This window comes from Parasteatoda tepidariorum, chromosome 9, assembly GCF_043381705.1.
Source record: "Parasteatoda tepidariorum isolate YZ-2023 chromosome 9, CAS_Ptep_4.0, whole genome shotgun sequence".
NCBI classification, from domain to species: Eukaryota; Metazoa; Arthropoda; class Arachnida; order Araneae; family Theridiidae; genus Parasteatoda; species Parasteatoda tepidariorum.
The window spans coordinates 46,820,056-46,846,479 of record NC_092212.1 but is presented as its reverse complement, the minus strand read 5'-3'; the positions used below and the strand labels follow the sequence as shown (position 1 = coordinate 46,846,479).

At 28.1% G+C, this 26,424-nt stretch overlaps 1 protein-coding gene across 4 annotated transcripts; it reads right to left on the bottom strand.

Moving 5' to 3' along the window:
• Window positions 1-1,216: 1,216 nt before the first annotated feature.
• LOC107438877 (LIM domain kinase 1) lies at window positions 1,217-26,333 on the bottom strand. Of its 4 annotated transcripts, none has more exons than XM_043042492.2 (15): window positions 26,194-26,333; window positions 25,996-26,092; window positions 24,753-24,888; window positions 23,016-23,125; window positions 21,879-22,061; window positions 21,731-21,748; window positions 17,422-17,515; window positions 17,133-17,338; window positions 13,721-13,868; window positions 9,303-9,581; window positions 8,408-8,473; window positions 6,523-6,750; window positions 3,915-4,069; window positions 2,914-3,190; window positions 1,217-1,529 (listed from the first exon to the last, which is right to left on the bottom strand). In XM_043042492.2, the coding sequence occupies exons 1-14, from the start codon at window positions 26,297-26,299 to the stop codon at window positions 2,944-2,946; spliced, it is 2,073 nt and encodes a 690-aa protein (XP_042898426.1). In that variant the 5' UTR covers window positions 26,300-26,333; the 3' UTR covers window positions 1,217-1,529; window positions 2,914-2,943. The 4 variants fall into 4 exon arrangements, with proteins under 4 accessions (XP_042898426.1, XP_042898425.1, XP_071041542.1 ...); XM_043042491.2 differs by having other exon boundaries at window positions 25,996-26,095; window positions 26,194-26,325; XM_071185441.1 differs by lacking the exon at window positions 21,731-21,748.
• Between the last annotated feature and the right edge of the window lie 91 nt (window positions 26,334-26,424).

Sequence of the window (26,424 nt, the reverse complement as noted above, 5' to 3'; positions counted from 1 at the left end):
TTTATTGACTCTTTCAAGAGCAAAGTTTTTATTTGAGGTTGATCTACTATTAATGCTCTATTTTAAGAACACATTAATTTCTAGAAGTTTAAACCTATGTTTTTATTTTGTCCCGAACAATTATTTGATAAGGGTACTGTACTTTAAGAAATTAAAAACTCTTGACATTTTTTTGAAAGGGATAATATATTTAAAACTTGGAAAAAATTTTAACTTTTTTAAAAATTAAAATATACTAGTACCCATTATGATTGCATAATATACATATTCAGAAATTCCTATGAAATAATGTTTTGTTTTACATTTTCTGATCAACAACCTGGTTTAATAAAAGAATAAAACCAACTAGCAGAAAACATATACAACAAAAATATTTACTAATAACATTAAAAATATAAAATTAATGACATCAGAAAATTTGTGTTCACAATTACTCCTTCAAAGCATACAAAATTTTTTAGTTTTGTAAAATGGATGTTTTAATAAAAAAAGAATTGGAAATTATTATTTCTGAAAATAATGTTATAAGTAATATTTACTTTTAATAATTATAGGAGAATGTGAGGCTTTATTTTTCACCAAGAGTAAAAATTAGTTACAAAGTTCGTCAACAGATGACGTTATTGGCTGTAAAAACTATGTTTTTTTACCAACAGTTACTTCCATCCCATCAGTTAGTTTTGTCCTAAAATTGAAAAATTATTTTGTAGTATTTCTCAGTTACCAACGTCATCTCTTAACAACCATTGTAACCAATTTTTTAAAATTTGGTGAGAATATGCCGCATGCTTCAATCTATTTTTCCTATTTTATTTTATTTATTTTTAAGATCAGTAATAAACTTTGTGTCTATCTGGAGAACTTCCCGCACAGAGATTGAAGCAGACTGATACTAAGAAAACAAATCAAAATGCATTTCAAAGTGGAGAGTTTTTGATACTTCTCTTGATCAACCAAGTCAAAATCTGTTCTAAATGTTTAACCAACATTCCTATTTGAATCTGTTTCCCCTCGTAACCAAAGACACTGACAGTTATTTTAAATGACTAGCGAGGGAGTTCTTCGGTTAGACAGATAGTATTTTACACAATAATTGATGCTGTAGTTGATTTCTAAGGGAAAAATAAATGAAATGAAATCTAAATTTATTCAAACCTCATATAATTTTTGATAATAGGGAAAGGGTGTATTAAAAATATTTTCATTCTCTTTAGTGTTTTTAATGATTATTTATATGATGTCATAAAATTTAGAATGACCAAAAAGAAAAATTTGAAAGAATATATCACATCGTTCTTGGTCGATTCGAATAGAGCTGGGAATGTTCATATTAGTGATTGTGTAAATGGAAAATACTAAAACATTGGATAACAAAATACTGCAATAATGTAATCCTTGTCTTTTTAAAAACAAAACAATAAATGCTACATTTACAGCATAAAAATTATACTGAGAAGAATTTATACAATGAGATTCACGTTTGAGGAAAAAATAACACTAAGATTATCAGATTTCTTCAAGTCAGTCACCTGAGAAATAAATAAAAATAACATATGAAACAAATGAAAATACCATCAAAAGTGTAAAAAAAGTTCTTATTTACAATAAAAAGATCTACTATCCCACCTGGAAATAAGTGTTTTTTTTAAAAATTTTATTATACATGCAGAATTATTTACATTAAATATAACATAACGTTTTAGTATATGCTGAAAAAAATATTGCTTGGTTATAACCAAAAAGATTAGTTAAAGAAATGGTTATGCAAATAACTATTTCAGTAATTTTTCTGCCTTTTAAGTGTATAATGATAAATTTACTGAAATGATTTTTTGTAACACAAAATTTGTTATGTGATTAGTTTTAAATTATAAATTGCTTTATAATTAAATTATAATTTGCTTTAAAGATAAAAAATGGAATTTCAAGAAGCATTGTATACATTTGTAAAATGAAATGTACTTATCTTGTAGCACAAAATATGTTCATTTGTATTTTTAAATGCATGAATTCTTTATTCGCAGTAAATTTGCAAAATAATAATCAAAATGAAACCTTCATTTTTTAAGCAGTCCAAGTAAATATAATATGAGATTTTAATGAACACACAGAAATGCTGATTAAATTTAATGAAGATTAAATACAAAAGAAAATATCATGAACAACCAATATTTTCATTTACATTCCATAAATAAATAACTTCATTTAATGTTTACTCTATAACTTTGTCTTTCTTTGTAATTAGGCAAATTTTTACCAAATAAAATATTAACATACATTTTCATTTTGGCATTCATGAAAATGTAAAATATAAACAATCTCAAATTTTATGACAATTAAACTAAACATTTAAAATATCAGAAAGTCTCTGTTTATTTCTTTTTATTAAAGTATTTAAATGTAACAGAAAGTATTACTGCTTTTCAGCCCCTAAGCAATTTTGCAGTTTGAACTGAACTTATCAAAAATCAGAAAACATTCTCTGTTCATTTTAAGAAAATTAGGAAATTATTCTTACGATAAATTTTAAAGATTAACAAAGCCTATTAAAAAAATTAAATCCTTTTAAAAAAATTACAAAACAATGTTTTATGCCGCATGTTAGACCTTCTGACAGAAATATTAGCACATACAACAGTTAATTTTATTCTCCGACCAGAGCACACAATTCCTGCAAAAAATTTTTATTTTGAAAAGTTCGTCTGAAAAGTTTTCTTATTTATCGGTGCCCTCTGTTGACAAATTTTTTAACTAATTAAAAAACTTAATGAAACTAAATATCTTACTTTCTTACTATAACACAGCAGTTCTATCTACTTCCATTTTTGCATGAACTAATTTTCAAACCGTTTGTCATTTCTTGGACATTTGGTAGGTAATTATTACAAAAGATCATTATACACTGATACTTACTTTAAAACTATAAACTATAATGCATTTTACCTACAACTCGTAAGTAACTGCATTACAGGAGTCAAATGAGCTATCATCATGCTTGCTCAAAGCATGAAGACTTGGACAGGTAGTGCTGTGGACCAGAGCCTCAGGGGTTGATTCTGAGGAAGATGAAGTAGGACTCCTTTGGCGATAATTAAGCACCTCATTGACCATTTCTTCCGGTAAAGAAGCCCCAACAGCAAAGTGGATTACCATACCTTGAAACCAAGGCTGAAGTTGCTCAAATGGAGGCCTTCAAATAAAATATTCATTTTTTATTATGTTGATAACATTAGAGTGTTATTAATATGAATTTTAATTAATTATCAAAAATAAATGAGCTTTTTGGTCCAACTTGTTGAAAAAAGGGATATTGTAATTACATAGACCCTAGGCTATTTTAAAAATAATATTTGACAAATTATATTATTAAGGTTTACAATAATATTTGTTTAAGATATTGAAAAATTATATTCAGCAGAAATTAAAAATAACTTAAAAACTTTATTTGCCAACTAAACCTTTTGAGGACTAAACTTGTATTAAATTTTTCAATATTTTATTTTATTGTCCTTTTGAGATTCACCAAACTAAGAGAAAATAAATGTGCTTCATTCTTAGAAACAAAGCAAAGAAAATATTGTTTGGTTTATATCGCTATCTAATTATTATATTAAAAAAATTTACTTATAATATTTACTTAATAGCATAGTATTAAAAATACTAGAAACCAATTTTTCATAAAGCTGCAAGAAATATATATTTTAAATTAATTATATATTTTAATTAATACTTTAATTTTAAGACATTTCTTTTAGATATGATTCCTCAAAATTGTTAATATATTTTTGAGCAGTTGATAAGTTCTCAATATGGTCACAAGTTTTTGGAAGAAAAAAAAGAAAGCCCAGAGTGCACTTTATGAGTTAGACAGTACAAAACTGAAAAATATAACATTATGTTTTTAGTTCGAATACCTTTTTTCAGGGTCCAAATCACAGCAAAGAAAGGCAATGTTGTAGAATGTTTCTGGACATGTGGCACAAAACTTTTCTTTGAAGACTACAGTATTTAATCCAAAGTCATGGCTCCTCGGCAAATAGTCAGGATCAGCCAAAACTCTGCCAATAATCTAAGAATATATTGAAAATAAAATGTTACTACAATTCAAATATGACATCTTTATTTATTAAAAATGTAGTGTCATAATTAGAAGATTATATTACATCTGATCTAAAAAGAAACAAAATGATACTATTGCATGTTACTTTAGGTTGATTTTTATATACAGTGAAACCTCCGTTAAGCGGACATTCATGGGACCAAAAAATTTGTCCGTTTATGAGAGTTGTCCGTTTACGGGAAGGGTACCCTAATAACGAAATTTAACACCGTAAATTGTTTTTAGAATATTCTCAAAGATGTAGAAATAATTAAATAATATCTACAAGGATACTGTAAATATCTACAAGAATATTTATTTAAACAATAAGAAAGATAAAAAAGAATATATAAAGAAGTTTGATATAAATACATAATTCTGGATGTAGCTACAGATAAATAAATATAATTTTCCTATTAGCATAGATACTCAAGTTAGACATATGATACCAAATAGGAGCGTACTGTCCTCAGTCCGTTTCAATTATTAGGTTCACATCCCCTTACACCTACTTATCATTTGATAGGGAACATGGTTAATACCTTCTTGGAAAATAAACCTCCCATGATTCACAGAAAAAAAAGTAATGCATACCTGTAAGTCATGAGGACCTATGGAGATGATTATTCACAATTGATCAGCTATCAAGTGTCTGAATAAATGTTTCATTTATATAAACACCTCAAAGATTATACTTCTGTTCTCTTTTTTTTACCCCAGTTGTGTTAAATACAGTCTTCAAATTGATAAGAAAATTAAAGAAATTTTCAATGGGGAAGAAGCATTGAGAGAAGTCATTTCAACTTGAGGGGTCTCATAACCTGTGTGGTCCAGATGAAAAGATCAAAAGATGCCGATGTCAGAATTATTTCAGGAGTGCAGTACCATTTTCTCTCCTTTCTTTACAAAGATAAGGCAAGGTGACAGGAGAAAGATTAATTTTTCGGTGGTGAAATAGCTTAACAATATTTTTAGTTATGGATAAGGCAAAAAGTTTTATTTACATGCTTTAAAAATGGTGAAAAGTTGAATTTTTTTAGCTTGCAATTTATTTAGAAAAAGTAGTGTCTGGTTTGTAGAGATAAAAAACAACGTTACAGGATCAAAATGACTGTCCGCGTCCGGTTACGGGAGTGTCCGCTTTGCGGAGAATGTACGTAATGGTTTATTCATAGAAGATTCCCGGGGAATTAAAAATATGTCCGTATTAAGAGGCGTCCGTTTTGCTGGAGTGTCCATAACAGGAGGTTTCACTGTATATATAAATTAACACAGAAAAATATAACTGGTTAAATAACACGGAATTTAAATACAATTTCAAAAATTAAACTTCTAAGAAAAATTTAGCTTGTTTACACATTCTCCCATAAACATAAGATGATACTTTTAAAGTTTTCAAGATTAAACTTTGGTTTAAAAATTTTGTTACTGTTTACATCAAATAATCAAACTTAAAGCTCTAAAAAAAAATTTATTTTTTTTTGAGCTTATCACCATGCTGAACAGAATCGATCATCAAAATTCAACAACAAATTTTAGCTATTTTAATTTATAATATGCTTTGTACACAACTCTTTCTTTATTTTTAGAACACAGCAATATTAACCCTATCTGAATCCAATTTCGAACAATAACTGTAAAGAAAATTGAGAAAAAAAAATTAGTTTATATATTTTGGTATGTTTTCATGTAACAGGTAATAGATTAAACTTAAAGCTACATTAAAAAGAGAATTTGCGGGAAAATGCAATTTTTTTTTAAATTTAATTTTGATTGGAACACCTTTTTTTTCCTTATTAAAATGTATTTCTTTTCATGCAAATTAATATGAAACAGTTCTGTAGATCATTAAAATTTTAAACTTTTATGAATAAACCATTCATCAGATTCAATTCCAAACCATTTATATTTGGTAACTTTTTTAAACATAATAAGTTAAGTATTCATGCTATTAAAAAACTGAAATAGTCAAATTGACTATTTTTACAAAATGACAAATAAAAAATAAATAACTAAAACTAAACTATTGGCAAATTGTAAAAATACACATTTTTGAAAAATACATTTATTGAAAAAAAAAAGTAATACATTTATTAAAATGCATTTAATGAAAAAAAGAATAAATTTAATGATGTATATAATGAAAAACCATGTGAATGTGTGAAATAGGATTATTATTATTTTTTTTTTTTTGCCTGCATAAACACCCTTCCTGTGTTTGATTTTCTAAAAGTGTACGGACTCATAGACTAGATTAGTTACGATAAACAATGACAAATACATAAAAAAAAGCACTTTCAGGAGCTAATATTCCCTGTTTACCATAACTATCATTTCTGTGATAAGGAAATTTGTGAATCAGTTAATGAGTGTTCTGCATGAAAAAATAAACGTTGAAAAAAAAGCTGTGGAAGAAAAATTACCTCACATAAAACAATTCCAAAAGAAAATATGTCTACTTTCTCATCATACTTCTTCCCCTTCATCATTTCAGGCGCCATCCAATAAGGATTTCCTACAACAGTATATCGCTTTTTCCTTTCATATTTTTTTGGAGTACTTCGTTTTCCATATCTTCGAGAGGAGTGATGAATATTATGGTCAGAAATTATTCGAGCCAGACCAAAATCAGCCACTACTGCAGTTCTGTCCTACAAGACACAATTGATACTTATTAATAAAATATAATTTTGTTATCAATTTATAACTACTCTATTAAAAAAAAACCTTACAAATAAAATACATTGTGATAAGAAATTTGATTTTAAGGGTGTCCCAAAATTTATGTAAGATTTGATTTTGTAAAATATGTGCCAAAAAATTTCGAATAGTTCGGGGTTATGTAAAATGGAGTGCTATACAAAAGAACATGTTTTCATTGTTGGGTAGAATTTTGGGCATCTTTTGTGCTATCTTCTGGTAGCGCAATTTCCTGTTTTAGTGTTTCAGTATGGCTCAATTAAGTCATGCCATTCAATACAATAGAACTTATTTCTTTGTGGTTTTTTAAAGTCTAAAGTTTATAACAAGTATTTGATTACTCACACTTTGAAGGATAAAATGGAATGCCCTATTTGGAAAATTCTGCAACAACAGGGTGGCCCACAAGTGAATTTGGGGACGCCCCATATGTTAAATAAACAAAAAAATTTATTCTCCTTGCTGTTGTTGCTTCTAATGCCACTTGCCACATTAGCAAGCCTGCTTGGCGAAGCCGAGCAATTTAAGGCAGAGAGTGTGTTTCTTGTTTTTCAGTGGCGCCATCTAGGGCCAAGAATCCGTCTTCAGCCACATCGCACGTCACACCCGTTTCTCCTTGCTAAATGAAGTTAGACAAAACTCACTAAAGTTTTAAAATATGCGCAATTAACATATATTTAAAGACGGTGTACAACCAGTGACCTAGGAGTCAAAAGCAGCCATTTTAAACTAGTGCTAATTTATATATATGTATGCGTGTGTGTGCAGGGGTGAAGATACAAATTTAATGCATCGAAAGATCCTCTGTGATTTCAATTCCTCTGAAAATAATTTTTTTTAACCAAAACAAATGCGATTCAAATATATATTTAAAAATTAATGATGCAAATAATTTATTTAAGGAAAAAAGTCAGTAATAAAATTGATTTTGTCCATCAAAGTTTTAATTCTTTTTAAACTGAAGAATATATAAGTTGCTATCAAATGATATAAAAAACTTAATTTATATCATTCTTGAAAATCAAATTTTCTTTTTAGTGGCCCTATTTCAAAATAGGTTGTATGTCCATAAAATATATCTTTTTATTTAAAAATATCTAATAATTTTAATATTAAATTTTCTTCCTGCATCTATAATTTTTTTTTGTCTTGTTAGTAAAAATCTTTTTTTTTAGAATTGTTTAATTAAAAAATTGTTCAAACATTAACAAGTAATAAATGCGTTGCTTCCACCTTTCGTTATCATGGAAACTTAATCAAAAATATAAACTAAATGTAAAAATACATAATATTTTATCGTATGAATGAAATGTAACATTTACATAAATTTAACTATTCTAATATTATATTTCTTAATCTAAATTATATTTCTTGAACTGTCAGTATGATAAACATAATAAAAATGAATTTCAATAGATTTTTACAACTTGTTAAAAACATATCTTTATAAAACAGTTAAAAAAATATAGCAAAAAAAAAATTAAACATTGTAATACTTAGGAAGAGTTACAATTATATGCAAAAATGCATAACTCATAAATTGTAAATATGATAAATATATTTAAAGTGTAAATAAAGAGCAGATGCAAGTAAAAATAAAGCCCATACTTCTTTTACTAGACAGTTGTTTGAATTCAAATCTCGATGAATGATGTTCATTGAATGGAGATATGCCTAAAACAAAACATAAAACTATTTAACATACATAAAAATTACATTCAAGGCTAATTTGTTAATGGAAATATAGGATAGAACATTTTGTAGTTATTAGTATTTATTCCAGGAACCTAAAAACAATTAGAAACCAAATAAATGTTTAAAAAAGGTCCTGTTTAATAAACTTAAAGAAAGAACTTGTTAAATGACATAAACGTGATCATTTTTTCTTTTTTAAAATCAGCTTTAGAATACATGGAATTTTAGTTTTAGACTATGTATAATTGAATTTTTTTTAAAAATCAGGAATTTGAGTGACTTGAAATTACCATTTACAATATTTTCTTTCATTAAAATCTTCACTTACATTATGGGATCACTTAAAAATAGCTATATTAAACATATCACACTAAAATCACTTAAAAATAGCTATAGTTAGAATTTAATAATTTGTTTACTGACTTTGATAGCATATGTAATATAGGAATCATGACGTTAAGTTTCATGCATAAAGCTATGTGTTATGTTTATAAAAATGAATAAAGCATCCTTGTTAGTAAAGTTAATATTTCCGTCATACATCTTAAAAATATATGATACAAAGTAAGAAATTTATGAAATTTAAACAGAAATTGTTTTTAAAAAAAATGGAAAGTAATTTAGCCAGTAATCAGCTAAAATCTGAAAAGTTATATCCACACATTGTTTACCCTACTTTCATTTACCGTAAAAAGTCAGATATTTTAGCTGCTTTAGTTATAAACAAAAATAATTTATAACACAAATTAGTTATATTTAAGTCATAAGATTTTTCAAAATACAAAAAGAGAAAACAAAGTAGGCTTACCATTCCAGATGCAATATCTCTAGCAAAGCTTACTCGCTGAGTCCATGGCAAAGTTTGATTAAGATCATGAATAATTTCTTTTAATGTACCACCACTGATGTACTCTGTGACTAGGTGCAATTTCTTGTCTTTATATAAGACACCAATAAAATGGAGTACATTTTCATGGCACAGTGATCGAAGTACTGCTACTTCTTTTAGAAAATTCTTTTGAGCTTCTTCATCAACACGATAAAGTTCTTTCATAACCATTACTTCGCCCGTTTCTTTGTGGGTCACCTTATAAAGAAACAGATGCTTTAGAAAAACTAAGTCAAAGAACACAACAACAATTATTATTTATATAAGGAACATAAAATCGTTGAAAAGAAAAGAGGTAGTAAATTGAAATTTATGATAAAGGGTTNATAAGTTTTATTTATTGCGCATAAGTTGCAAGTAAATAGAACTCATAAAATAAGTTCAAAATGCAGAAAATACATGGAAAAAATTACAGAACAATGAAAAAAGGGAGAAAAGAAAGATAATAAATATAACAAGAAGGCGGAAAAAATATTTCACACATATATATATATATAAAAAAACATCAAAAGTATAACTTTACAATTGCAAATAATAGAGGTACTCTAATTCAAGATGGAAAAAGATTTAAAGACTTCAGCTTTTTAACCCTCCCCTAAAAACATGTTTTTACTATAAGATATTTTGAATAAATGAAGATCAAGGATTAATTTAAAAATTAAAGATACAAGTAATTTATATACAGTAAAAAGATAATGAAATTAATCTTTACTTTGAAGTTGACAACCTGCTATTATTTAATTCTATTCTAAGCTTCAAATTCAAAATATTCTAATTCCAAATATTATTCTTTCAATTTAAAAATATACTAAACATAACTTCTCAGTAAACTTTCATATTGCATTGAAATTGTTTTAATTAAACTATCCGTAACTGATATAAAAACTAAAGTGATTGCAAGTCCCAAAGCGAAGAAATTTTTTTGCAGCTCTCCAGATTATGCATCCTAATGGTGGTAATAATTCCTACAGTCAGGTGAAAGTTACATTTAGAAATCTTAAATCTAAATTTCTTTTAATTATATTGTTATACTTATAAACACGGCATAAGTTTTTGTTTCTCCCAGAAATTGATAAAAAGCAAGATAGTTTTAAAGTTACTTTTTTTAAACAAAACTGTATGAACCTTGAAAAAGTAAAACAAATTTAAGTTAAAAATCACAGAACAGTCTCATTAAAGATTTCTGCAAGTGAATCAACATTATACTCACATTATTGAATATAGCTGTTCCTTAAAAAAAAAATTATGATAATATTTACTTGATTGAGATTATTTAAATATTATGTAAGCACCTAATGAAGGGTCGGGGGGGGGGGANGGGGGGGGGGGGGGGGATGTGATTTTCTTGACAAGGGGGAAGGAGGTACATGAACAATGCTTATGAAAGACATTAAAATCACTTTTAGAATTTTTTTAAATTAAAAAAAAATGCAATAAGTTTTGGTATTCATATTTGGTAAGTTTGGTAATTGGTAAGTTTCATATTCGAGTTTGGGAGGAAAAAAAAATGGAAAAAAATTTCTTCCATGAGTTTTAGGTCAGAATTTTTTAACCACTGTTACATTTTAAATTAAAGTATTTGCAAAAGGTTTTTAGGAATATATCACTTTTAAAGCATGTCTGATATTTCTAATAGCATACACTGATAAGGAAATCTTCTTGTGGAATTATAGAGTTTTTCATACATAGTTATATACCAATTATTTTTAACGCCTAAAAAACTGGTTCAATTATTTTCAAATACTGCATGTTAATTTAAAGTGCTGCAGTATGTTTGAAACATTCCGCACCAACCAAATATTTGTCGTTCAATTTGGCATTAAAGTCGGCAAATTCAAATTAATTTGATTTGGATAAGACACAAAAAAAAAAAAAAAAAAAATTTAAATGAAGAATGAAGTTTTGTTTTGTGTAAGTTGTATCTTTTTTTGTTTGAATTAAATCCTAAATGTTAAATTACTAGAGTAAAAGTCAGATTTAAAGCAAAAGAGAGAAGGGGAAAGTGATGTACTTTCATAAGCATGGGAGGAATTTGCGATTTGCTTATTTCTGCTACCAAAGATTCAATATAATTTATTGACATGAACATTGACTTTACGAAAACATAAAATTTGAACTGCTCCTTTATTGCATGTAAAATGTTGTACACAATGCTTTATTTAAAAACGTCCTTTATATAAATTTATAAACTCTCTATTGAAAGATTTTTGAAAATTTAAATACATTTTGTATTATCTAGTTGAGAGAAACGTGGATCATAACTAGGGCTGCAGGTCTGTCAAGGCGCGAATTTCCGCAAAATTGTCCTCTTTTTTTTTTTTTCTAAAATCCGCGAATTTCTCAATATGTTTTGATTTGCGAGAAAATTGTATGAAATGTAATTTTTTTTTTCATTTTCACTACCAGTTTCATGTATGTTTCATTTTTAATTTATTATTTTTATTTAACAGAATTTTTTACTTTCCTGAAGCCTTAAATTGAACATGATTAGGTATTTAGGGGAGTGAATCAATAGCAAAATGACAAGAAAATAGTTCAGAGATAAGAGATAATCACAATCTTGGGTGGTCTTTCTACACTTAGGGAGGGTAATAGACTGATAGGATTACCTTCCTGAACTCAGTAAGAGTTCAAAAGAAATTGGAATCACAAAAGAAAAAAAATGTTATAAATCAAATCTTTGACAGAAAATGCTTTACACGGACTATTGCACTGGGCAATGAAATTTCTACTGCCTTTCTTCTTATTCAGACAATTTCTCCTGGGCAGCTTCTTGTGATTTCTTAAATAGGGATCAGTTTCTTAGATGAGAGAAAGATAAGGCTTTTGTAACTAACTAGTAGTTTGAATGTAGAATGTTTCAGTTTTCACAGCAATTACTTCTCACAAAGCTATGGTCAAATAATTGTGCATTGAGGGAGGAAAATTGATGGAGATTTGGAAATCAAAGACCGAATGCTAACCAAAATTGGCAAAAGTGGTAATTCGGTGTTTGTCGGTGCCTACAAACAGTGTGGACTCAGAAAGATAGTTTTCTAAGCATAAAAATGTATTAAGTGATGAAAGACGAAGCATAAATGAGAATAATCTGACAATGTACAATACATCAAAATTCTGTTAATTTAAAGAAAAATATTAATATTGCTTGAAATTAAAAGAAATACTTTTGTTGTGTATTTGCTAAGCCTTTTTTTATTTGCTCAATTTCTGTCTTTTCCATTATTTATATAGTAAATTTTTTTATGTTTCGAATCAGCGCAATTTCCAAAATTTCCCATGACAAACTTGCAGCCCTAATAATAACATAAATTTTTCTTATCTTCATGTCTTTGAGGGAGAAAAAATACGAATTTCTGATGAAAAATATTCCAGGATATTGTGAACAGAATTTGGTGAGATTTCTTTTTATTTTTATATGACTAACTAAAATCTTGTAATGTGCATTTTAATTCCTTTGTAGAACAAATAAAATATTTCAATGGAACTCTAAAGTTTTATATTTTTTTTAAAACTAGAAACACACTTAATAAAAATAAAACTACCCATTACGAGATATTAGTTATACATCAACCAAAGAATCCACATTAAACTCAATGTATAATTTTTTTGAGATATTTGGATCAGAAATTTGTATTCTTTCAAAAAAAGCAATAGTCATAAAACTCTAGATCTTGCCAAATCTATGAAGTTTCTGAGCTAAACTATTGGTTCTTTAAGTAATACTGTGAGCTGTCAATCAAAAACTACTATTATTTTTTTCCCCATGATATCAACATAGTGAAGCATCAAAGTCACCAAGTGGAGTAATAACATGTAAAATGTCCCCATTAGCTACTTGCAGCTCCCCATGGTTGGTTTGGCAATCACTGTTCTCTAGATGGATGATATAGAATGTAATTTAGAACATAGAATGTTACTTTCACAAAATAATTGGAAGCAAATTTTGTATTTCTTTAATTCCAGTCTCCTAAGTAGAATATAGGCACATTCTTGTCTCCACAGGATATTTTCTTCAAAAAGTGAACATTTAATTAATTTTCCAGTTTCGTAAGATTTTCTTACAATTTAGGCTTAAGACTTTTAAAAGCAACATAATAAATAACTCTGATTGCAAAATCTTAAAGGATTAAAAAAAAACTTTTTTTTAAACATATTTCAGTAAAAATAGTACATTTCTTTAGACATATGTGGTAAAAAAATAGTGTTTACATTAATGAGTATTGAAATCATATGCGCAAAAAGGCTTTTGAAGTATACTTATTCGAAACAGATTTTTGAATAGTCATATTTCTATTTCGAAAGCTGAACCTCACAATATATTGTAAAAGTATAATTACCTGAAACACTTGGCCGAAAAACCCTTTTCCTAAGAGTTTTCCCTGGACTAGATCAGAAGCACGAAAAATTCTGTGATTCTTCGGCTCAACACGGAATGACTTTGTACGACTCAGATCATAGGAGTTTTTATTGGAAGCAGATGAGTCACTAAAAATTTTAAACAAATATATATTACGCTAAATGCATAATTTATTTTATTTTTTATATTAGATTAGAAATATCAGATGTTAAACATAATAACAATAAAAAGCAATCCAATTATAAAATTACCTTATTCATGCAAAAAAAGAGTGAATTTATCTTTTTTTTCAAAAAAAAAAAAAAATAAATAAAAAAAAATTAATAAATAAAAAAACTTTTAAATCAAAATGCAAATAAATTTTTCCTATATTTTAATGTTGCTGTTGCAGTTACGTCGCACTAGAGCTGCACAATGGGCTACTGGAGACGGTCTGGGAAACATCCCTGAGGATGATCCGAAGACGTGCCATCACAATTTTGATCCTCTGCAGAGGGGATGGCAACCCCGCTTCGGTAGCCCAACCACCTGCACACGAAGTCAAACACTTCACGGTAGAACAGTTTAAAGAGAACCAATACAGAACACCCTCAGTCCCTACGCAGACTGATCCAAGTGGTCACCCACCCGCACACTGACCGCAGCCAGTGATGCTTGACCTCAGTGACAATCAGTTCACTGCGGGACCTATATTTTAATGACTACTATTACCATTAATATAACTTTTTCAGAATAATATTTTTTGTTAAACTTCATTTGTATAAATACTTGGTATAGGTATCATTTCCTACCTAACTGGGGTAAGGTTGTTTGGATTTTAATATAAAAATAAATACAGTAGAGAACCATTTATCCGGTATCCAGATAACCGGGAAAAATTTTGCTCGATTTTCCCACCATTTTAAACTAGAACGAAAAAAGCGGAAATTGGACTCATCCTTGAAGTTGAGTAGAGGAAAATGTAAGGAAGGGGAAATTTCCCCCCCCCCCCCGTTTACCCAGAGAAACGTCATTTCCTCCGTGACCTTGAAGGTAGGGAAGGGAGGAATGTTTTATTTTTTCCTTTAGGCCATCAATCAAACTCAAGGGTGTGGCATGCTGATTTCGTTTTCTGCTGGATTTACGAGGGGGGTGGGGAAAATGCATTGCATGCATATCAGTGAACAGAAAAAGAAAAGAGAAAAATATATTTATTTGACATCGACTAATAAAAATAAAATCTTTTTCTTTTGATTAAATTCTCATTCTTTGGAAGTGAGGTATCAGTTGCAAGTTTTTCTTGGTGTGGAATCACATCTGCTGTAATTAAAAATCTTGTTTTTATCAACAAAAAAAATAAAATAAAAGGAGAATTGTTTATTAATTTAAACATAGGATTATTTTATGAAGCAGATTACAGTTTTGTTTTTCTGATTCCACTACGTTTGATTTTTTTTCTTTTCGCGATAAATTTCGTACTCAATAAATTAATTCTTTTTATTCATAAATTTTATCATTAGGTTTTTTTTTTTGAATTCCGTTGATCTTGCCTTGTTCCGGGTTTTAATATTTATGCTAGTGCCTTTTTTAACTATCGTTTCGGTTCGATAATTTTCAAGTGTTTTTATTTAGATTAATAAGTTTTCCTTTTATTTTATCGTTTCCCCCCGTATAATTAGGTATGAAATATATTGCGTTATTTAATCATTGGTTTTGTTTATATTATTTAATTTAGGAATTGTAATTATTTTTAAAAAATAAATATGAGAATTTTGTATTTTTTAAACTTGATTTTCTTGTCTAAACTTGCAAATTTTTTTATTCTTTTAAATGTTATATTTCTACCTTTTTTTTTTCTTTTTAAAGTTAGGAGTACCTTTCTTTTTTCTCTTACTTTATGCATTACACTTTTTCCTTGTACTTCGGGTTCGATAAAACATCGATTAACGACACTTTTTGGTCGATCCAGAAAACCGGGAAATTCAGATATCCGGGATAGCGATGGTCCCGAGCATCCCGGATAATTGGTTCTCTACTGTATCAACTTATGTTCACAACAATGGCATTGTCAATTAAATATTTATTTTAACTTGCATATTAATTTTTATTACAAATATCTACAAAGCATTGTTATTTGAGTACTAAAAATAATTGTTTTTTGTAGAGTTAAAAATATAAGTAATAGAAATATTGGTACAAGTTTACATTTTAAAAACAATCATATTAAAATGGGTAAAAAGTTTGTAACACTGTGAAAAATAAAAAACATAAAAAATAAATAAATCAAACTCACAAAGATGTTTTAAGTAAGTATTGGTTACTGATATTGATATCACTTAATGGGAGGAGCTCTATAAATGATATTCCTTTACGTTAGCCAGACAAAAGGAAAATTTTTTTCAAAAGAGCAATGAATTCAAAATAATAACAATAATAAATAAAACTCAGTAAGAGTAAGTTAAGAAAGGGTTGATCATTAAATAACAATATTATTCAGGAAGGGGGGGGGGGAGCAAGCCCTGAATGATATCTTTCAACCCTTTAAAAGCATTTTTAAACAATCTAGTAATTTTTTTTAATATGTATAAAAAGTATAAACAACCAGACATAGTTCATGTTATTAAGGCCAATCACATTCGATGACTGGGACACCTTTATAGATCTGAAGACCAAAACCCTGCAAACAAAGTAGCTTTTTTTAAACCAGAAGTTACAAGAAAAAGGGGTCGTCCGAGTAGGTAGCTGGACGCAGTTGAGAGGGACCTAAAGATAATAGGAATAACTACCTGGAAGGCCATGGCACAGAATAGATCATGATGGTAAAACCTTATTGGGACGGTCTTGGCCTGTCATAGGCTGTAGTGCCCAAGAAGAAGTAAGCTTTTGACTCATACTTTAAAACAGCATTGATTTTAGCTTTTCCCTTGTTTAATCAATAGATGCTTATATAGACTCTATGGACAGTCACAGATAGTACAGGTCATCCGAAGCAAGAGATTAAGATGGCTTGGCCATATCTGGAGAGGTCCAGAAAACAATGCAGTACGAATCGCAACCTTTAAAAATCCTTCTGAATCTTGGTCCAGAGGAAGACTTCCAACAAGATGGCTGGATGACACTACTAAAGATCTCAAAGTAATAAAGATTAACAACTGGAAAAAAGTCGCCATGGATAGGAGGCATTGGAGACCACCCGTGGGTGAGGCAGCCAAGACCTGCAAGGAGCTGTCGTGCTGAAGAAGAAGAATCAATAGATGCATACAGATTTTTTTTTCAAAACACCCATGCCAATATATTCACAAAGACTAATAAAAATTTCTGATGAAATATTTTAAATTTTAGAAGAAGTCGGCAGAACATATGGAAAATTAATGTGACATAGATTTATTAAACCTGAAAAGCATATGACTCACCAAGCAAGAAATCTTGGCAAAGAGGAAGATCTTTCTTTACTACCCCGTTTAAGTTGGCGTGATCTTCCATCTCTTTTTTTGTACAGTCTTTCTTTCGTTACTTGCTGATGTGAATATGGAATGGCTGGATGTTTAGGAATAACATTGGGATCGTGCTCAATGGTCAGCTGCAAGGGCTTGTTAGCAGTTTTAATCAGTTCCTCAATCTGGAAGAAATGACAAAACTGAAGTCATTTAAAAAGGAAAAGGAACAATTGAGAATAACACTTTTTAAGTAACAGCCTCTTACTTCTTCTAAAGCTTGATTTTTGACTGGCACCCCATTGACCTCGAGAATACGATCTCCAACGTGAATTGACATCAGATCTGGGCTCATATCAATACTAAATGAAAGAGTTGATGGAAAATTTGTAGGTTGCTTTATAAGAAGTATATGTTAAAAGTTTTATCATACAATTCAATAAAAAAGAAACAGCACTTAAAATATATTAAAAAAAATTTTTATATGTATTACTATTGCATCAAGACTTCCTCATTGTTTCAGCTCAGAGGGAGAAAAAAAAACTAACGATAAAAGTTCATATGTTAGTGCTCTTTCATTTTAAAACCAAACATGCCATCAAGACAAAAATCCTTACATGATGATTAAAATGTATGCTTGGCTTAGCACTGTCAGGAAATGTGATGTCATAATGGTAAGCAAAAGTGGAAGATGATCTTTTATTAATCTATATAAATGGTACTTACAATACGCTTATTTTAAGATACCTCGAAGTTTAGAATAAACCAATAGATTACCATATATTTTCGAACATAAGATGAGACTTTTTAGGAAATTTACAAAAGATAAAGTAGGAAAGTGGCTTATAATCAGATTCCCTTTATTTAAAAAAATTCCAGGATAACATCGCTAAAAGAAATACTTCTCCTTTTGTCAAGCATTAGCAATAATCAGTAAAGATCGTAAAATATACATACGAAATCTAAAATAATAGCTAAAAAATTGAAATATTAAAATTTAAAAAGAAACACTTCAAAAAGGACAACTTGAAAGAAATACTACTATTTTTTAATTTTCTAATAATGAATTAGGAAGGTTCATGCTTTTTTTACTCATCATTCACTTTTTACTGGATCTACCATTACTACAATAGATGAGGGCACATTTTTATTTCCAAGCAGCGGCTTATGTATGAGTTTTGAGTGAATTTCTAAATAAAAAGCATACTCTTTAGCTTTCACATGGATGTGCTTAGATTTGGAAATACAGTGGAACTCCGATTTTACGTTGTCCGTTTCGTACATTATCCTGCTTCTTACGTCATTTTCTGCTGATCCGTAAAAATTGCCTATACTGATAATGTTAAGAAATCCCGGATTTTGCGTTAACCCTTTTATGAAAATCCCGCTTGATGCGTTTTTCTACAAACAGATCAAAAAAAAGTTTTTTATTCTATTCGAAATGGTTTTACTCATTTTTCCGTGCTAGCATACCAAAAGAGATTTTCAGTCAGTTTTGTTTGAGTTTAAAGGCTATAGCATTTTTTCTCATCTTCAAAACCTCAGTCATCATGTTCTTTTCTCGAAAGAAGATGTTGAAACGAAAATGCTTTTCTCTGGCCGAAAAGGCTGAAATCATCGAAAAAGCTAAAGAAAGTTGATCTTGCCAAATCTTTGGGTATTGCTTATTCAACTTTGCAAATGACTTTAAAGCAAGAAGCTTCAGTAGAACTAAACCAGGGTTCGTGATTTTTTTGATTTTCTTAAAAAAAATCAAAAAAATCGGATTATTTTGATTTCTATTCAAAAACACTATAAGAGCTTTAATTTATGATTAAAAAAACCTTATAAATGTTTAATCAAAATTAAATTAATATTAAAACTATATTATAACAATATTTTAGAAGCTCTAACTTACTAAAATAATTTTTCATTATAATGCATAGCGACCATTTTGATACAAAGGCATGATTGAAATTAAAAGACAAGATAAAATAGATAATTTAAAGAATACTACTTTAACTAATAACACAAAGTTTCAATTAGCACAGCATAATTTTAATTTAAAATTGTGATCTCTTTTTTTTCTCATGATTTATAAAATGGCAAAATAAATGCAACAGATTGTGTTTATAAATGTTGTTATTCATCAAAAAATAAATATTCAATCTATATATTTTTATGTTAAAATATTCATTTTTAATCCTTTATCAAAATACATAAGTTAAGCTAAAAAACATTTTTAAAAAAATCTATGTACTCATTGGAATTTTTTTTCACAAAAGAAAATCTGATAATTTCAAAGATACCGTAAACATATTATGAGAAGAAAAATAAAAACCAGTTAATAACCCTACTGCTTCAAATAGACTTTGATAGGGAAGAATGACACTATATCAGGAAAAAAATATCTGAACTCAGCTTTTTTTTTTTTTTTTATTTTTGGCATATTAAGGTAATTTCTTTTTAATATAACCTCAAGCTTTAGAAATATAGAAATTTCCATCAATAAACTATAATGTAGATTTGAATTTCATGCTTTTTTAATCAAAAGGTAGAATTTTAATTAACATTTGCTTTTTGAAAAAAAAGCATGTTTATTTACTTTCTACAGCTATGCAAGTCTATATTAAGACAGCATTAAATATTTACTTTAATCTGTACTTTCAATGTTAAGAATCAAAAGATTTTTAAACATGTAATTTTAAATGTGTTTAACACACTCCAAGAAAGAAAGTAATTTCGTTAACTAAAATTAATTAATGCAGCAATTTATTTAAAATAAATTTTAAAACTAAGAAAAGAAAATAATAAAAGTATCAATAATTTAAAGCACTGTTTTTTAACTTTTAAAATCAATATAATATATATATAAAAATCAGTTGATTTAAATCAATGATTTTTTTAAAAAAATCATTTGATTTTAATCAAGATTTAAATCGTGATTTAAATCAAGCTGATTTAAATCAAGCTGATTTAAATCAACGAACCCTGAACTAAACGCTGAAATACTCGGAAAATAAGCCAAGAAGAGAAAAACCCTTAAAACATCTTCGTACGATGAGTTAGAAAACATTTTAATGAACTGGTTCAAGGAAACCAGAGCAGCAAAGATACCTATACATGGATCCATCCTGAGAGAAGAGGCGCTTGAAATTGCTGAAAGGCTTAAACTCCAAGGCTTCAGTGCTTTAAACGGCTGGATCGATCGATTAAAAAAAAAGGAACAATTTATGCTTCAAATCTATCTGTTGCGAATCCGATAGTGTGGATATGACAATTGTGTAACAGTGAAAATAAGAAACTCTGCCAAATTTATTAAAGGGCTATAATCCAAGTGACATATTTAATGCGGACGAAATGGGATTGATTTTCAACCTATTGCCAAACAAGACATTGACAATTAAAGGTGAAAATTGCCATGGAGGAAAGCTTTCAAAAATGTTGTTTTGCTTTGTGCAAATGCCGATGGAAGCCAAAAGTTAACGCCTCTTGTGATCGGTAGAGCAGAGAAACCACGGTGTTTCAAAAATATCAAAAGTTTTCCTACCGATTACACTTCAAACAAAAAAGCATGGATGACGCAAGCATTATTTAAAAATTTTCTTCGAAAACTGGATAAGAAAATGAATTTTCAAAAGCGCAACATAATTTTATTCCTAGACCAATGCACTGCTTATTTAAACCTTAAATTGAAAAACGTGCGAATAGAGTTTTTTCCAGCTAATTGTACGAGCAAACTTCAACCACTGGTTTTAGGAATTATAAGATCATTTAAAGAGAGTTGCCGGAAGCAACTGGTTAGAAAATCTCTAATGTTTCTTGATTCCGGTTACTTTCAGGATGCTTCTAAGGCGAAAATTAATGTTCTTGAGGCTCTTAATTTGATATCTTCAGCTTGGGACAGTGTCGACCGAAAGTGCATTATCAATGGATTCAATAAAGCAGGATTTTCAATATCGGAGGAGGAGAGCACTGTTGTTTTGGAAGAAGGTAGCGTGTCTGAAGTTGAGGACCTTCCGGAAGTCGATGATGCATAACATTTAATAATCACATCGACTGTGACACAGATATCATTACTTCAGAAATCCCTTTCATAAGAGATTTAATGCCTGATTCCGACGATAGTGCTGATGACGATGAAATAACAGAAGACGTGCCAACAGCTGATCAAGCAACACAAAGCATAAAAACTCTAAAACAATTTTTACTTGCAAATGTAAATCAAGTAGAAAATTTGCAAAAAATTTTTAGTATTGAATGAGCTGTATACGAAATTGTAGCTAGAAACGAAAAGCAAGTAAAGAGTACTCATTTTTTCCATCAATTTAACTGGTAGGTGTCAATTTTTAAAAATATGCATAGATTTTTTTTAACCCCGATTTTACGTTATTCCGCTTCGAGCGTTTTTTATCGTTAGTCCGACAGAAAACGTTAAATCGGGGTTTCACTGTACATGGTTGATATAATTTTCATATATTAATAGATATTATCTTCACCTCACTGGAATAAATCGTTATTTTTAGCAATTAGGAAAGAATGGAAAATTTTTTACAAGTAGAGATAAAATCTCAAATACGTTATACAAAAATACTCACCTATAGTGGTACAACAATCTGAAATAAAAACCTGTTACTTTATCAAATTATGAATGAGAATAATTAAAAACTAATTTTTCAAAATTGTTTAAGCTTGAATATTGAAAAAAATATACAAACAAATGAATAGAGATAAATTAATACATACTCTACAACATGAACTCCTAATCGAACCCCACTGATTGTTGAGCATTTTGGATTATTTACAGAGAGCTTAATTTTTCTTTCACAGCCGCTGTCATTCACGGGAATTTCAACAAGCTGGATACTGTGTGGTAGGCGACTGAATTGCTCAGCAATGGGCTGCATATGTCTTTTATAACAGCCACCACTAGAAATAAAAGTTAATAAATTCCCTTACAAAATTCAAAAATAACATTGATGTTATTCGTGAAAAATTTTTTTATTTCATAAAGTAATTATATTTAAAAAAAAAAAACATTATAGTACAAACTTTATTTATATTTATAATTTTAACAAGCTAGATGTTATCTGATTGTCTTATTCAGTAATGGAGAATAGATTTCCTCTTTCTTATATATTTACAAGAGCTATCGTTAGAAATTAAGCATGAAAATACATTTATAATAGTTCAAACTTAAGTTAAAACCAATATCAATGCCTTACAGTTGTGAAAGCTGAATTCCCCCAACTTTTCTTTTAAAAGTATTAATTATATAAACTATACTTTCTATAATAACAAATAACATAGCAACAAACAATAAACACGAATTGAAACAGGAGAAAAAGTATTCTTAAGCTGGATATATACCAAATACAAGGTGTTTTGTAAAGACAGTCCTTAATTATATACTTTTAGAATTTTTGTCAAAAAGTATACACCTTAAGGGTCCTAAATTAGAAAAACAATAGCCATCAAAATCTGTTTAATCATTAAAGATGAAGGTGCCATGAAAAACCAGTTTAATTGTCTATTGAAAATTAGAGTTGTTTTTAATAATTGCTCTCTATTTCTTCCAACATCAACCTTGTTTAGTCAGATTTTGATAAATTTTTTCGTTCCTGTATTCATTAAATATCAAATTGCAACTATTACTATGTATACTTTTTTTTACTTCATTTCTCATTTTAAATTGAAAAATACATATTAAGGGTGGTAGTTACTGTACATACGGTATGTAGAACAAAAAATAAACCACAATATAAGCTAAATTATAGATTTGAAATTACATGATTTGTTAATATAATGAAAAAGCAACACATTGAGAAAAGAATAAAAAATAATATAGAATACTAATAAAATGATCACTTTCATGAAACTTACCAAAATAACTTTGACCGTTCCACCAAAACATATGAGTCCCCATCGCCAATAAATCCACCACAATTGGTACACTTGAAACATTCTGGATGGAATTTATGATCACCTGCAACCTGAAAATAGAAAATTTTGCTTTAAATTAAACACATTTCTTATAGTGTTACAAATATTTTAGATGGTGTTTGCCTCACACAAATATTTTGAGAAAGTGACTCTTTTCACTTTTAAAACATATTTTTCAGAGCAATTTAACAAGAGACTGTAATAAAATCATAAATATCAGACAAAACTATAAACTTATAGATATCATGTCACAATTACAATAAAAGGCAATTAATGGCATAAAGATTATTAATCTGTAAAATTTTTTGAAACAGTTATCAAATGATTCCAGAAGACTATATGTGAATATCAACACGCGATGTGCCAAAAAATATATTTAATTAATACAAATTTACTTGCCTTGAATTACTAGTTATTTAGCTCACAACATCAATGTTTACAACATATTGAAATTAATAATTACTTATCGGTTTGTGATTGGCAAAACTAACCAATTATTAAGTTATTATTACTAATCGATTAGTAATTAGTTTAGGTAGGAGCTTGGTAAAACACGCCCATCTTTATTATAAGTGTATCAGTAAAGTGCCATTGATGCATCAGTTGTTTATTTATTTGGCTGTAGTTGATATTTTTTAAATTAAACCTAATTCCTTTGAAAAATCCTGAGCTAACTTAAGAGGATATTCATAAAAAAATTAATGAAAAATTATATTTCTTTGTAAAAATTGAAGGGGAGAAGGGGAAAAATTGAAGGAGATGAAATTTTATAATTTGTTGAAATATTACAACAAATTATAAAATTTCATTATAATCCAACAGACAATTGCAAAATAAAGATACTTAAAGTTATAAAACAGATGGCGCACACTGCCAAGGAAATGTTTTAAATGATATTTTTACACATAAAACAACTTTATAAATTCATAAACATATGATTTATTCAATTTTGTTATAAATTTAAAACTTTAGACTGTTCACTTAATGTTTTTCATAAGACATTATGATAGATATGCAATTATTAATTATTGCTTATTTTTAAGAAACTGAAAATAAATAATTAATATGAAACTTCACTCCCCAAAATATACTTCTAGAAAAAGATTTGGATTGACTACTACTTATATTTTACAGAAACAGCATAACCCTGGCATACATAACAATAACCCTGGAAAATTTTATGCCACATTTTGAAAGATCATGAAAAAGTTTCAAGAAATGGTATTATTCATACCTATATGAAATTCATATAATAAGGTTGCTATATAGCAAATATATAAAATTTTGACAGCAAAATTGTAAGTAGAACTAAATTACAGCTTTTTTTTTGTTGATTAAGAGTAGTTTAAGGGATAATTGTCTCTTTCTCCAAAAACCAATTTTTTCAGTGATATATATTTTGTGTTCTCATTGACAAGTATGTGTATTTTGTGCCTAAAAATATGTTTGATATATAATAAGGATGCATATATGTTTAAAAAAAAAAAAAAAGGCTAAGTAACATCAAAAAATTGATAATTCTTGAAAATCATTTTTTTAAAAAAAGTAACTAATTTTCTTAGGTAGAATTTATTAAAAACATATAAAATTAAATCTCAACACAAAAGTATGTGAATTAAAATGAATCAATCTAATGCAATAAACATTAGCTGTTACATAATTATAAATATTCATTACCATAACTGGACCCGTAATAACAGCATTGCAATCTTGGCAAGACTCTCCGTACTTGGACCAATAATCATCTTTGCAAAACAAAAGTCCCTCTTTTTCAAAATACCAGTTAGATAACAAGATATCACAAACAGAGCACCTATGAAAATAAAAGTAATTATTATACTAAAGAAAGTTAAAAAGATAAAGTAAAAAAACTATAATATAGAAGTAGAATGAATTTTTAGGAAATAAACTGAACAAATTGTTCCTCAAAAGAAATAAGTTAAAACACTGTTAGTAAAGGAAGACAGTAAATAACTAAGTTAAGATAAATTAATTTTACTTTTTTAAAAAAAAACAACGATAAGCAAAAATTCCTCGTTAACTTGTAAATTACTATTAAAAATTAATTTGTAAGCTCAAAAAATAGCTTAATACACATTATTTTCTTGAAAAATTTCAATATTTGATTAAAAAAAATTCATGAAGTAAAGTTCATAACAATTTTATAATTTCAAACTTTAGTTACACAGTAAAATATGAAATTATTCTATACTGTTATACTATACTAAAGGATATGAGTTATACTCTTCACTCTAGTCACTTTCTGTGAGGCTTTTTTGTCTTATTCCTAGAGGACCACTGCCTGGAGTTTGCTAAGATTTGGCGTAGATCATGATATAGAAATCTTCCAGATTTCTTACATAATAAAATTGAAATTTCTAGAATTGTTTGGCATTATTTAAAATACTTAATTTGAAGGAATATAATTGATATTTTTATTAAATCTAAAGTAATTATTATAGAAATTAGATGGATTAGCAATTAGAGATTTGACAATAATTTTTAAACTAAAAATTACATATATACACTTTACCTAAAACTTAATTTGAAAAAATAAATGAGACATTTAACAGGTTTTATCAACTGTATTATTTTACTTGTAATTTTGATATTTAGAGAGGAAAAAATCTTTTAGATTATTTGTACCAGTACATTGTTGTGACAAAAAGTTTCAATTAGATATTAGTCAGCAAATTTAGAGATATCACTATATTTTAAGTAAATGATGATATCTGCTCAATAATATTAAAAACACTGGTTAATGAAAGCGTTAATATAATACCCGTTCACTGAAATTAAGAAACATCTTAGTTAAGTCATACACAAGATTGAGAAAAATTTTTTAAAATTTTAAATTAACGAGTAAACTAAAAGCAATTCGTGTTGAAATAGAACATAAATTTCTTTCTTAACGTTTTACCTAAAGCAATCTACATGCCATTCATTGCTTAACGCCTCTAAAAATTCATCATCGTCGATGATATTCATGCATCCTGCACAAACACTTGAAGATTCATCTGCTAAATTAAAAAGAATAAACATAATTAGAAACCCATAAACTTGGCAAGACAATGTATAATGAGAAAATAAAATAATTTGATGAGTTTCAATTTATTACCTGAAGGAGATGGTGAACTATCCCCCATATCTTCATTCCTAAACGTCAACACATATTTATAAATTCTTAACTCACGACGATGAAAGCTTCTGATATCAATCAACATACAGCTTGTTGCCAAAAGTTATATGAAATTCAAATGAAAATATAGAAATCGAAACCGAAACCAGTCAAATTAAACTTTTGACTTTTACCTAATTTTCCTGTTTAAAAAACTGATTTTGAAAGACA

What these genes read in the sequence shown, in the direction of transcription:
- LOC107438877 (XM_043042491.2), bottom strand. Translation starts at nt 26,299, where the DNA reads ATGTTGATTGATATCAGAAGCTTTCATCGTCGTGAGTTAAGAATTTAT. An exon ending in TAGTTCACCATCTCCTTCAG is followed by an intron (nt 26,096 to 26,193) that starts GTAATAAATTGA and finishes TTTTTAATTTAG; the next exon opens with CAGATGAATCTTCAAGTGTT. An exon ending in TTATTACGGGTCCAGTTATG is followed by an intron (nt 23,126 to 24,752) that starts GTAATGAATATT and finishes TTCTATTTTCAG; the next exon opens with GTTGCAGGTGATCATAAATT.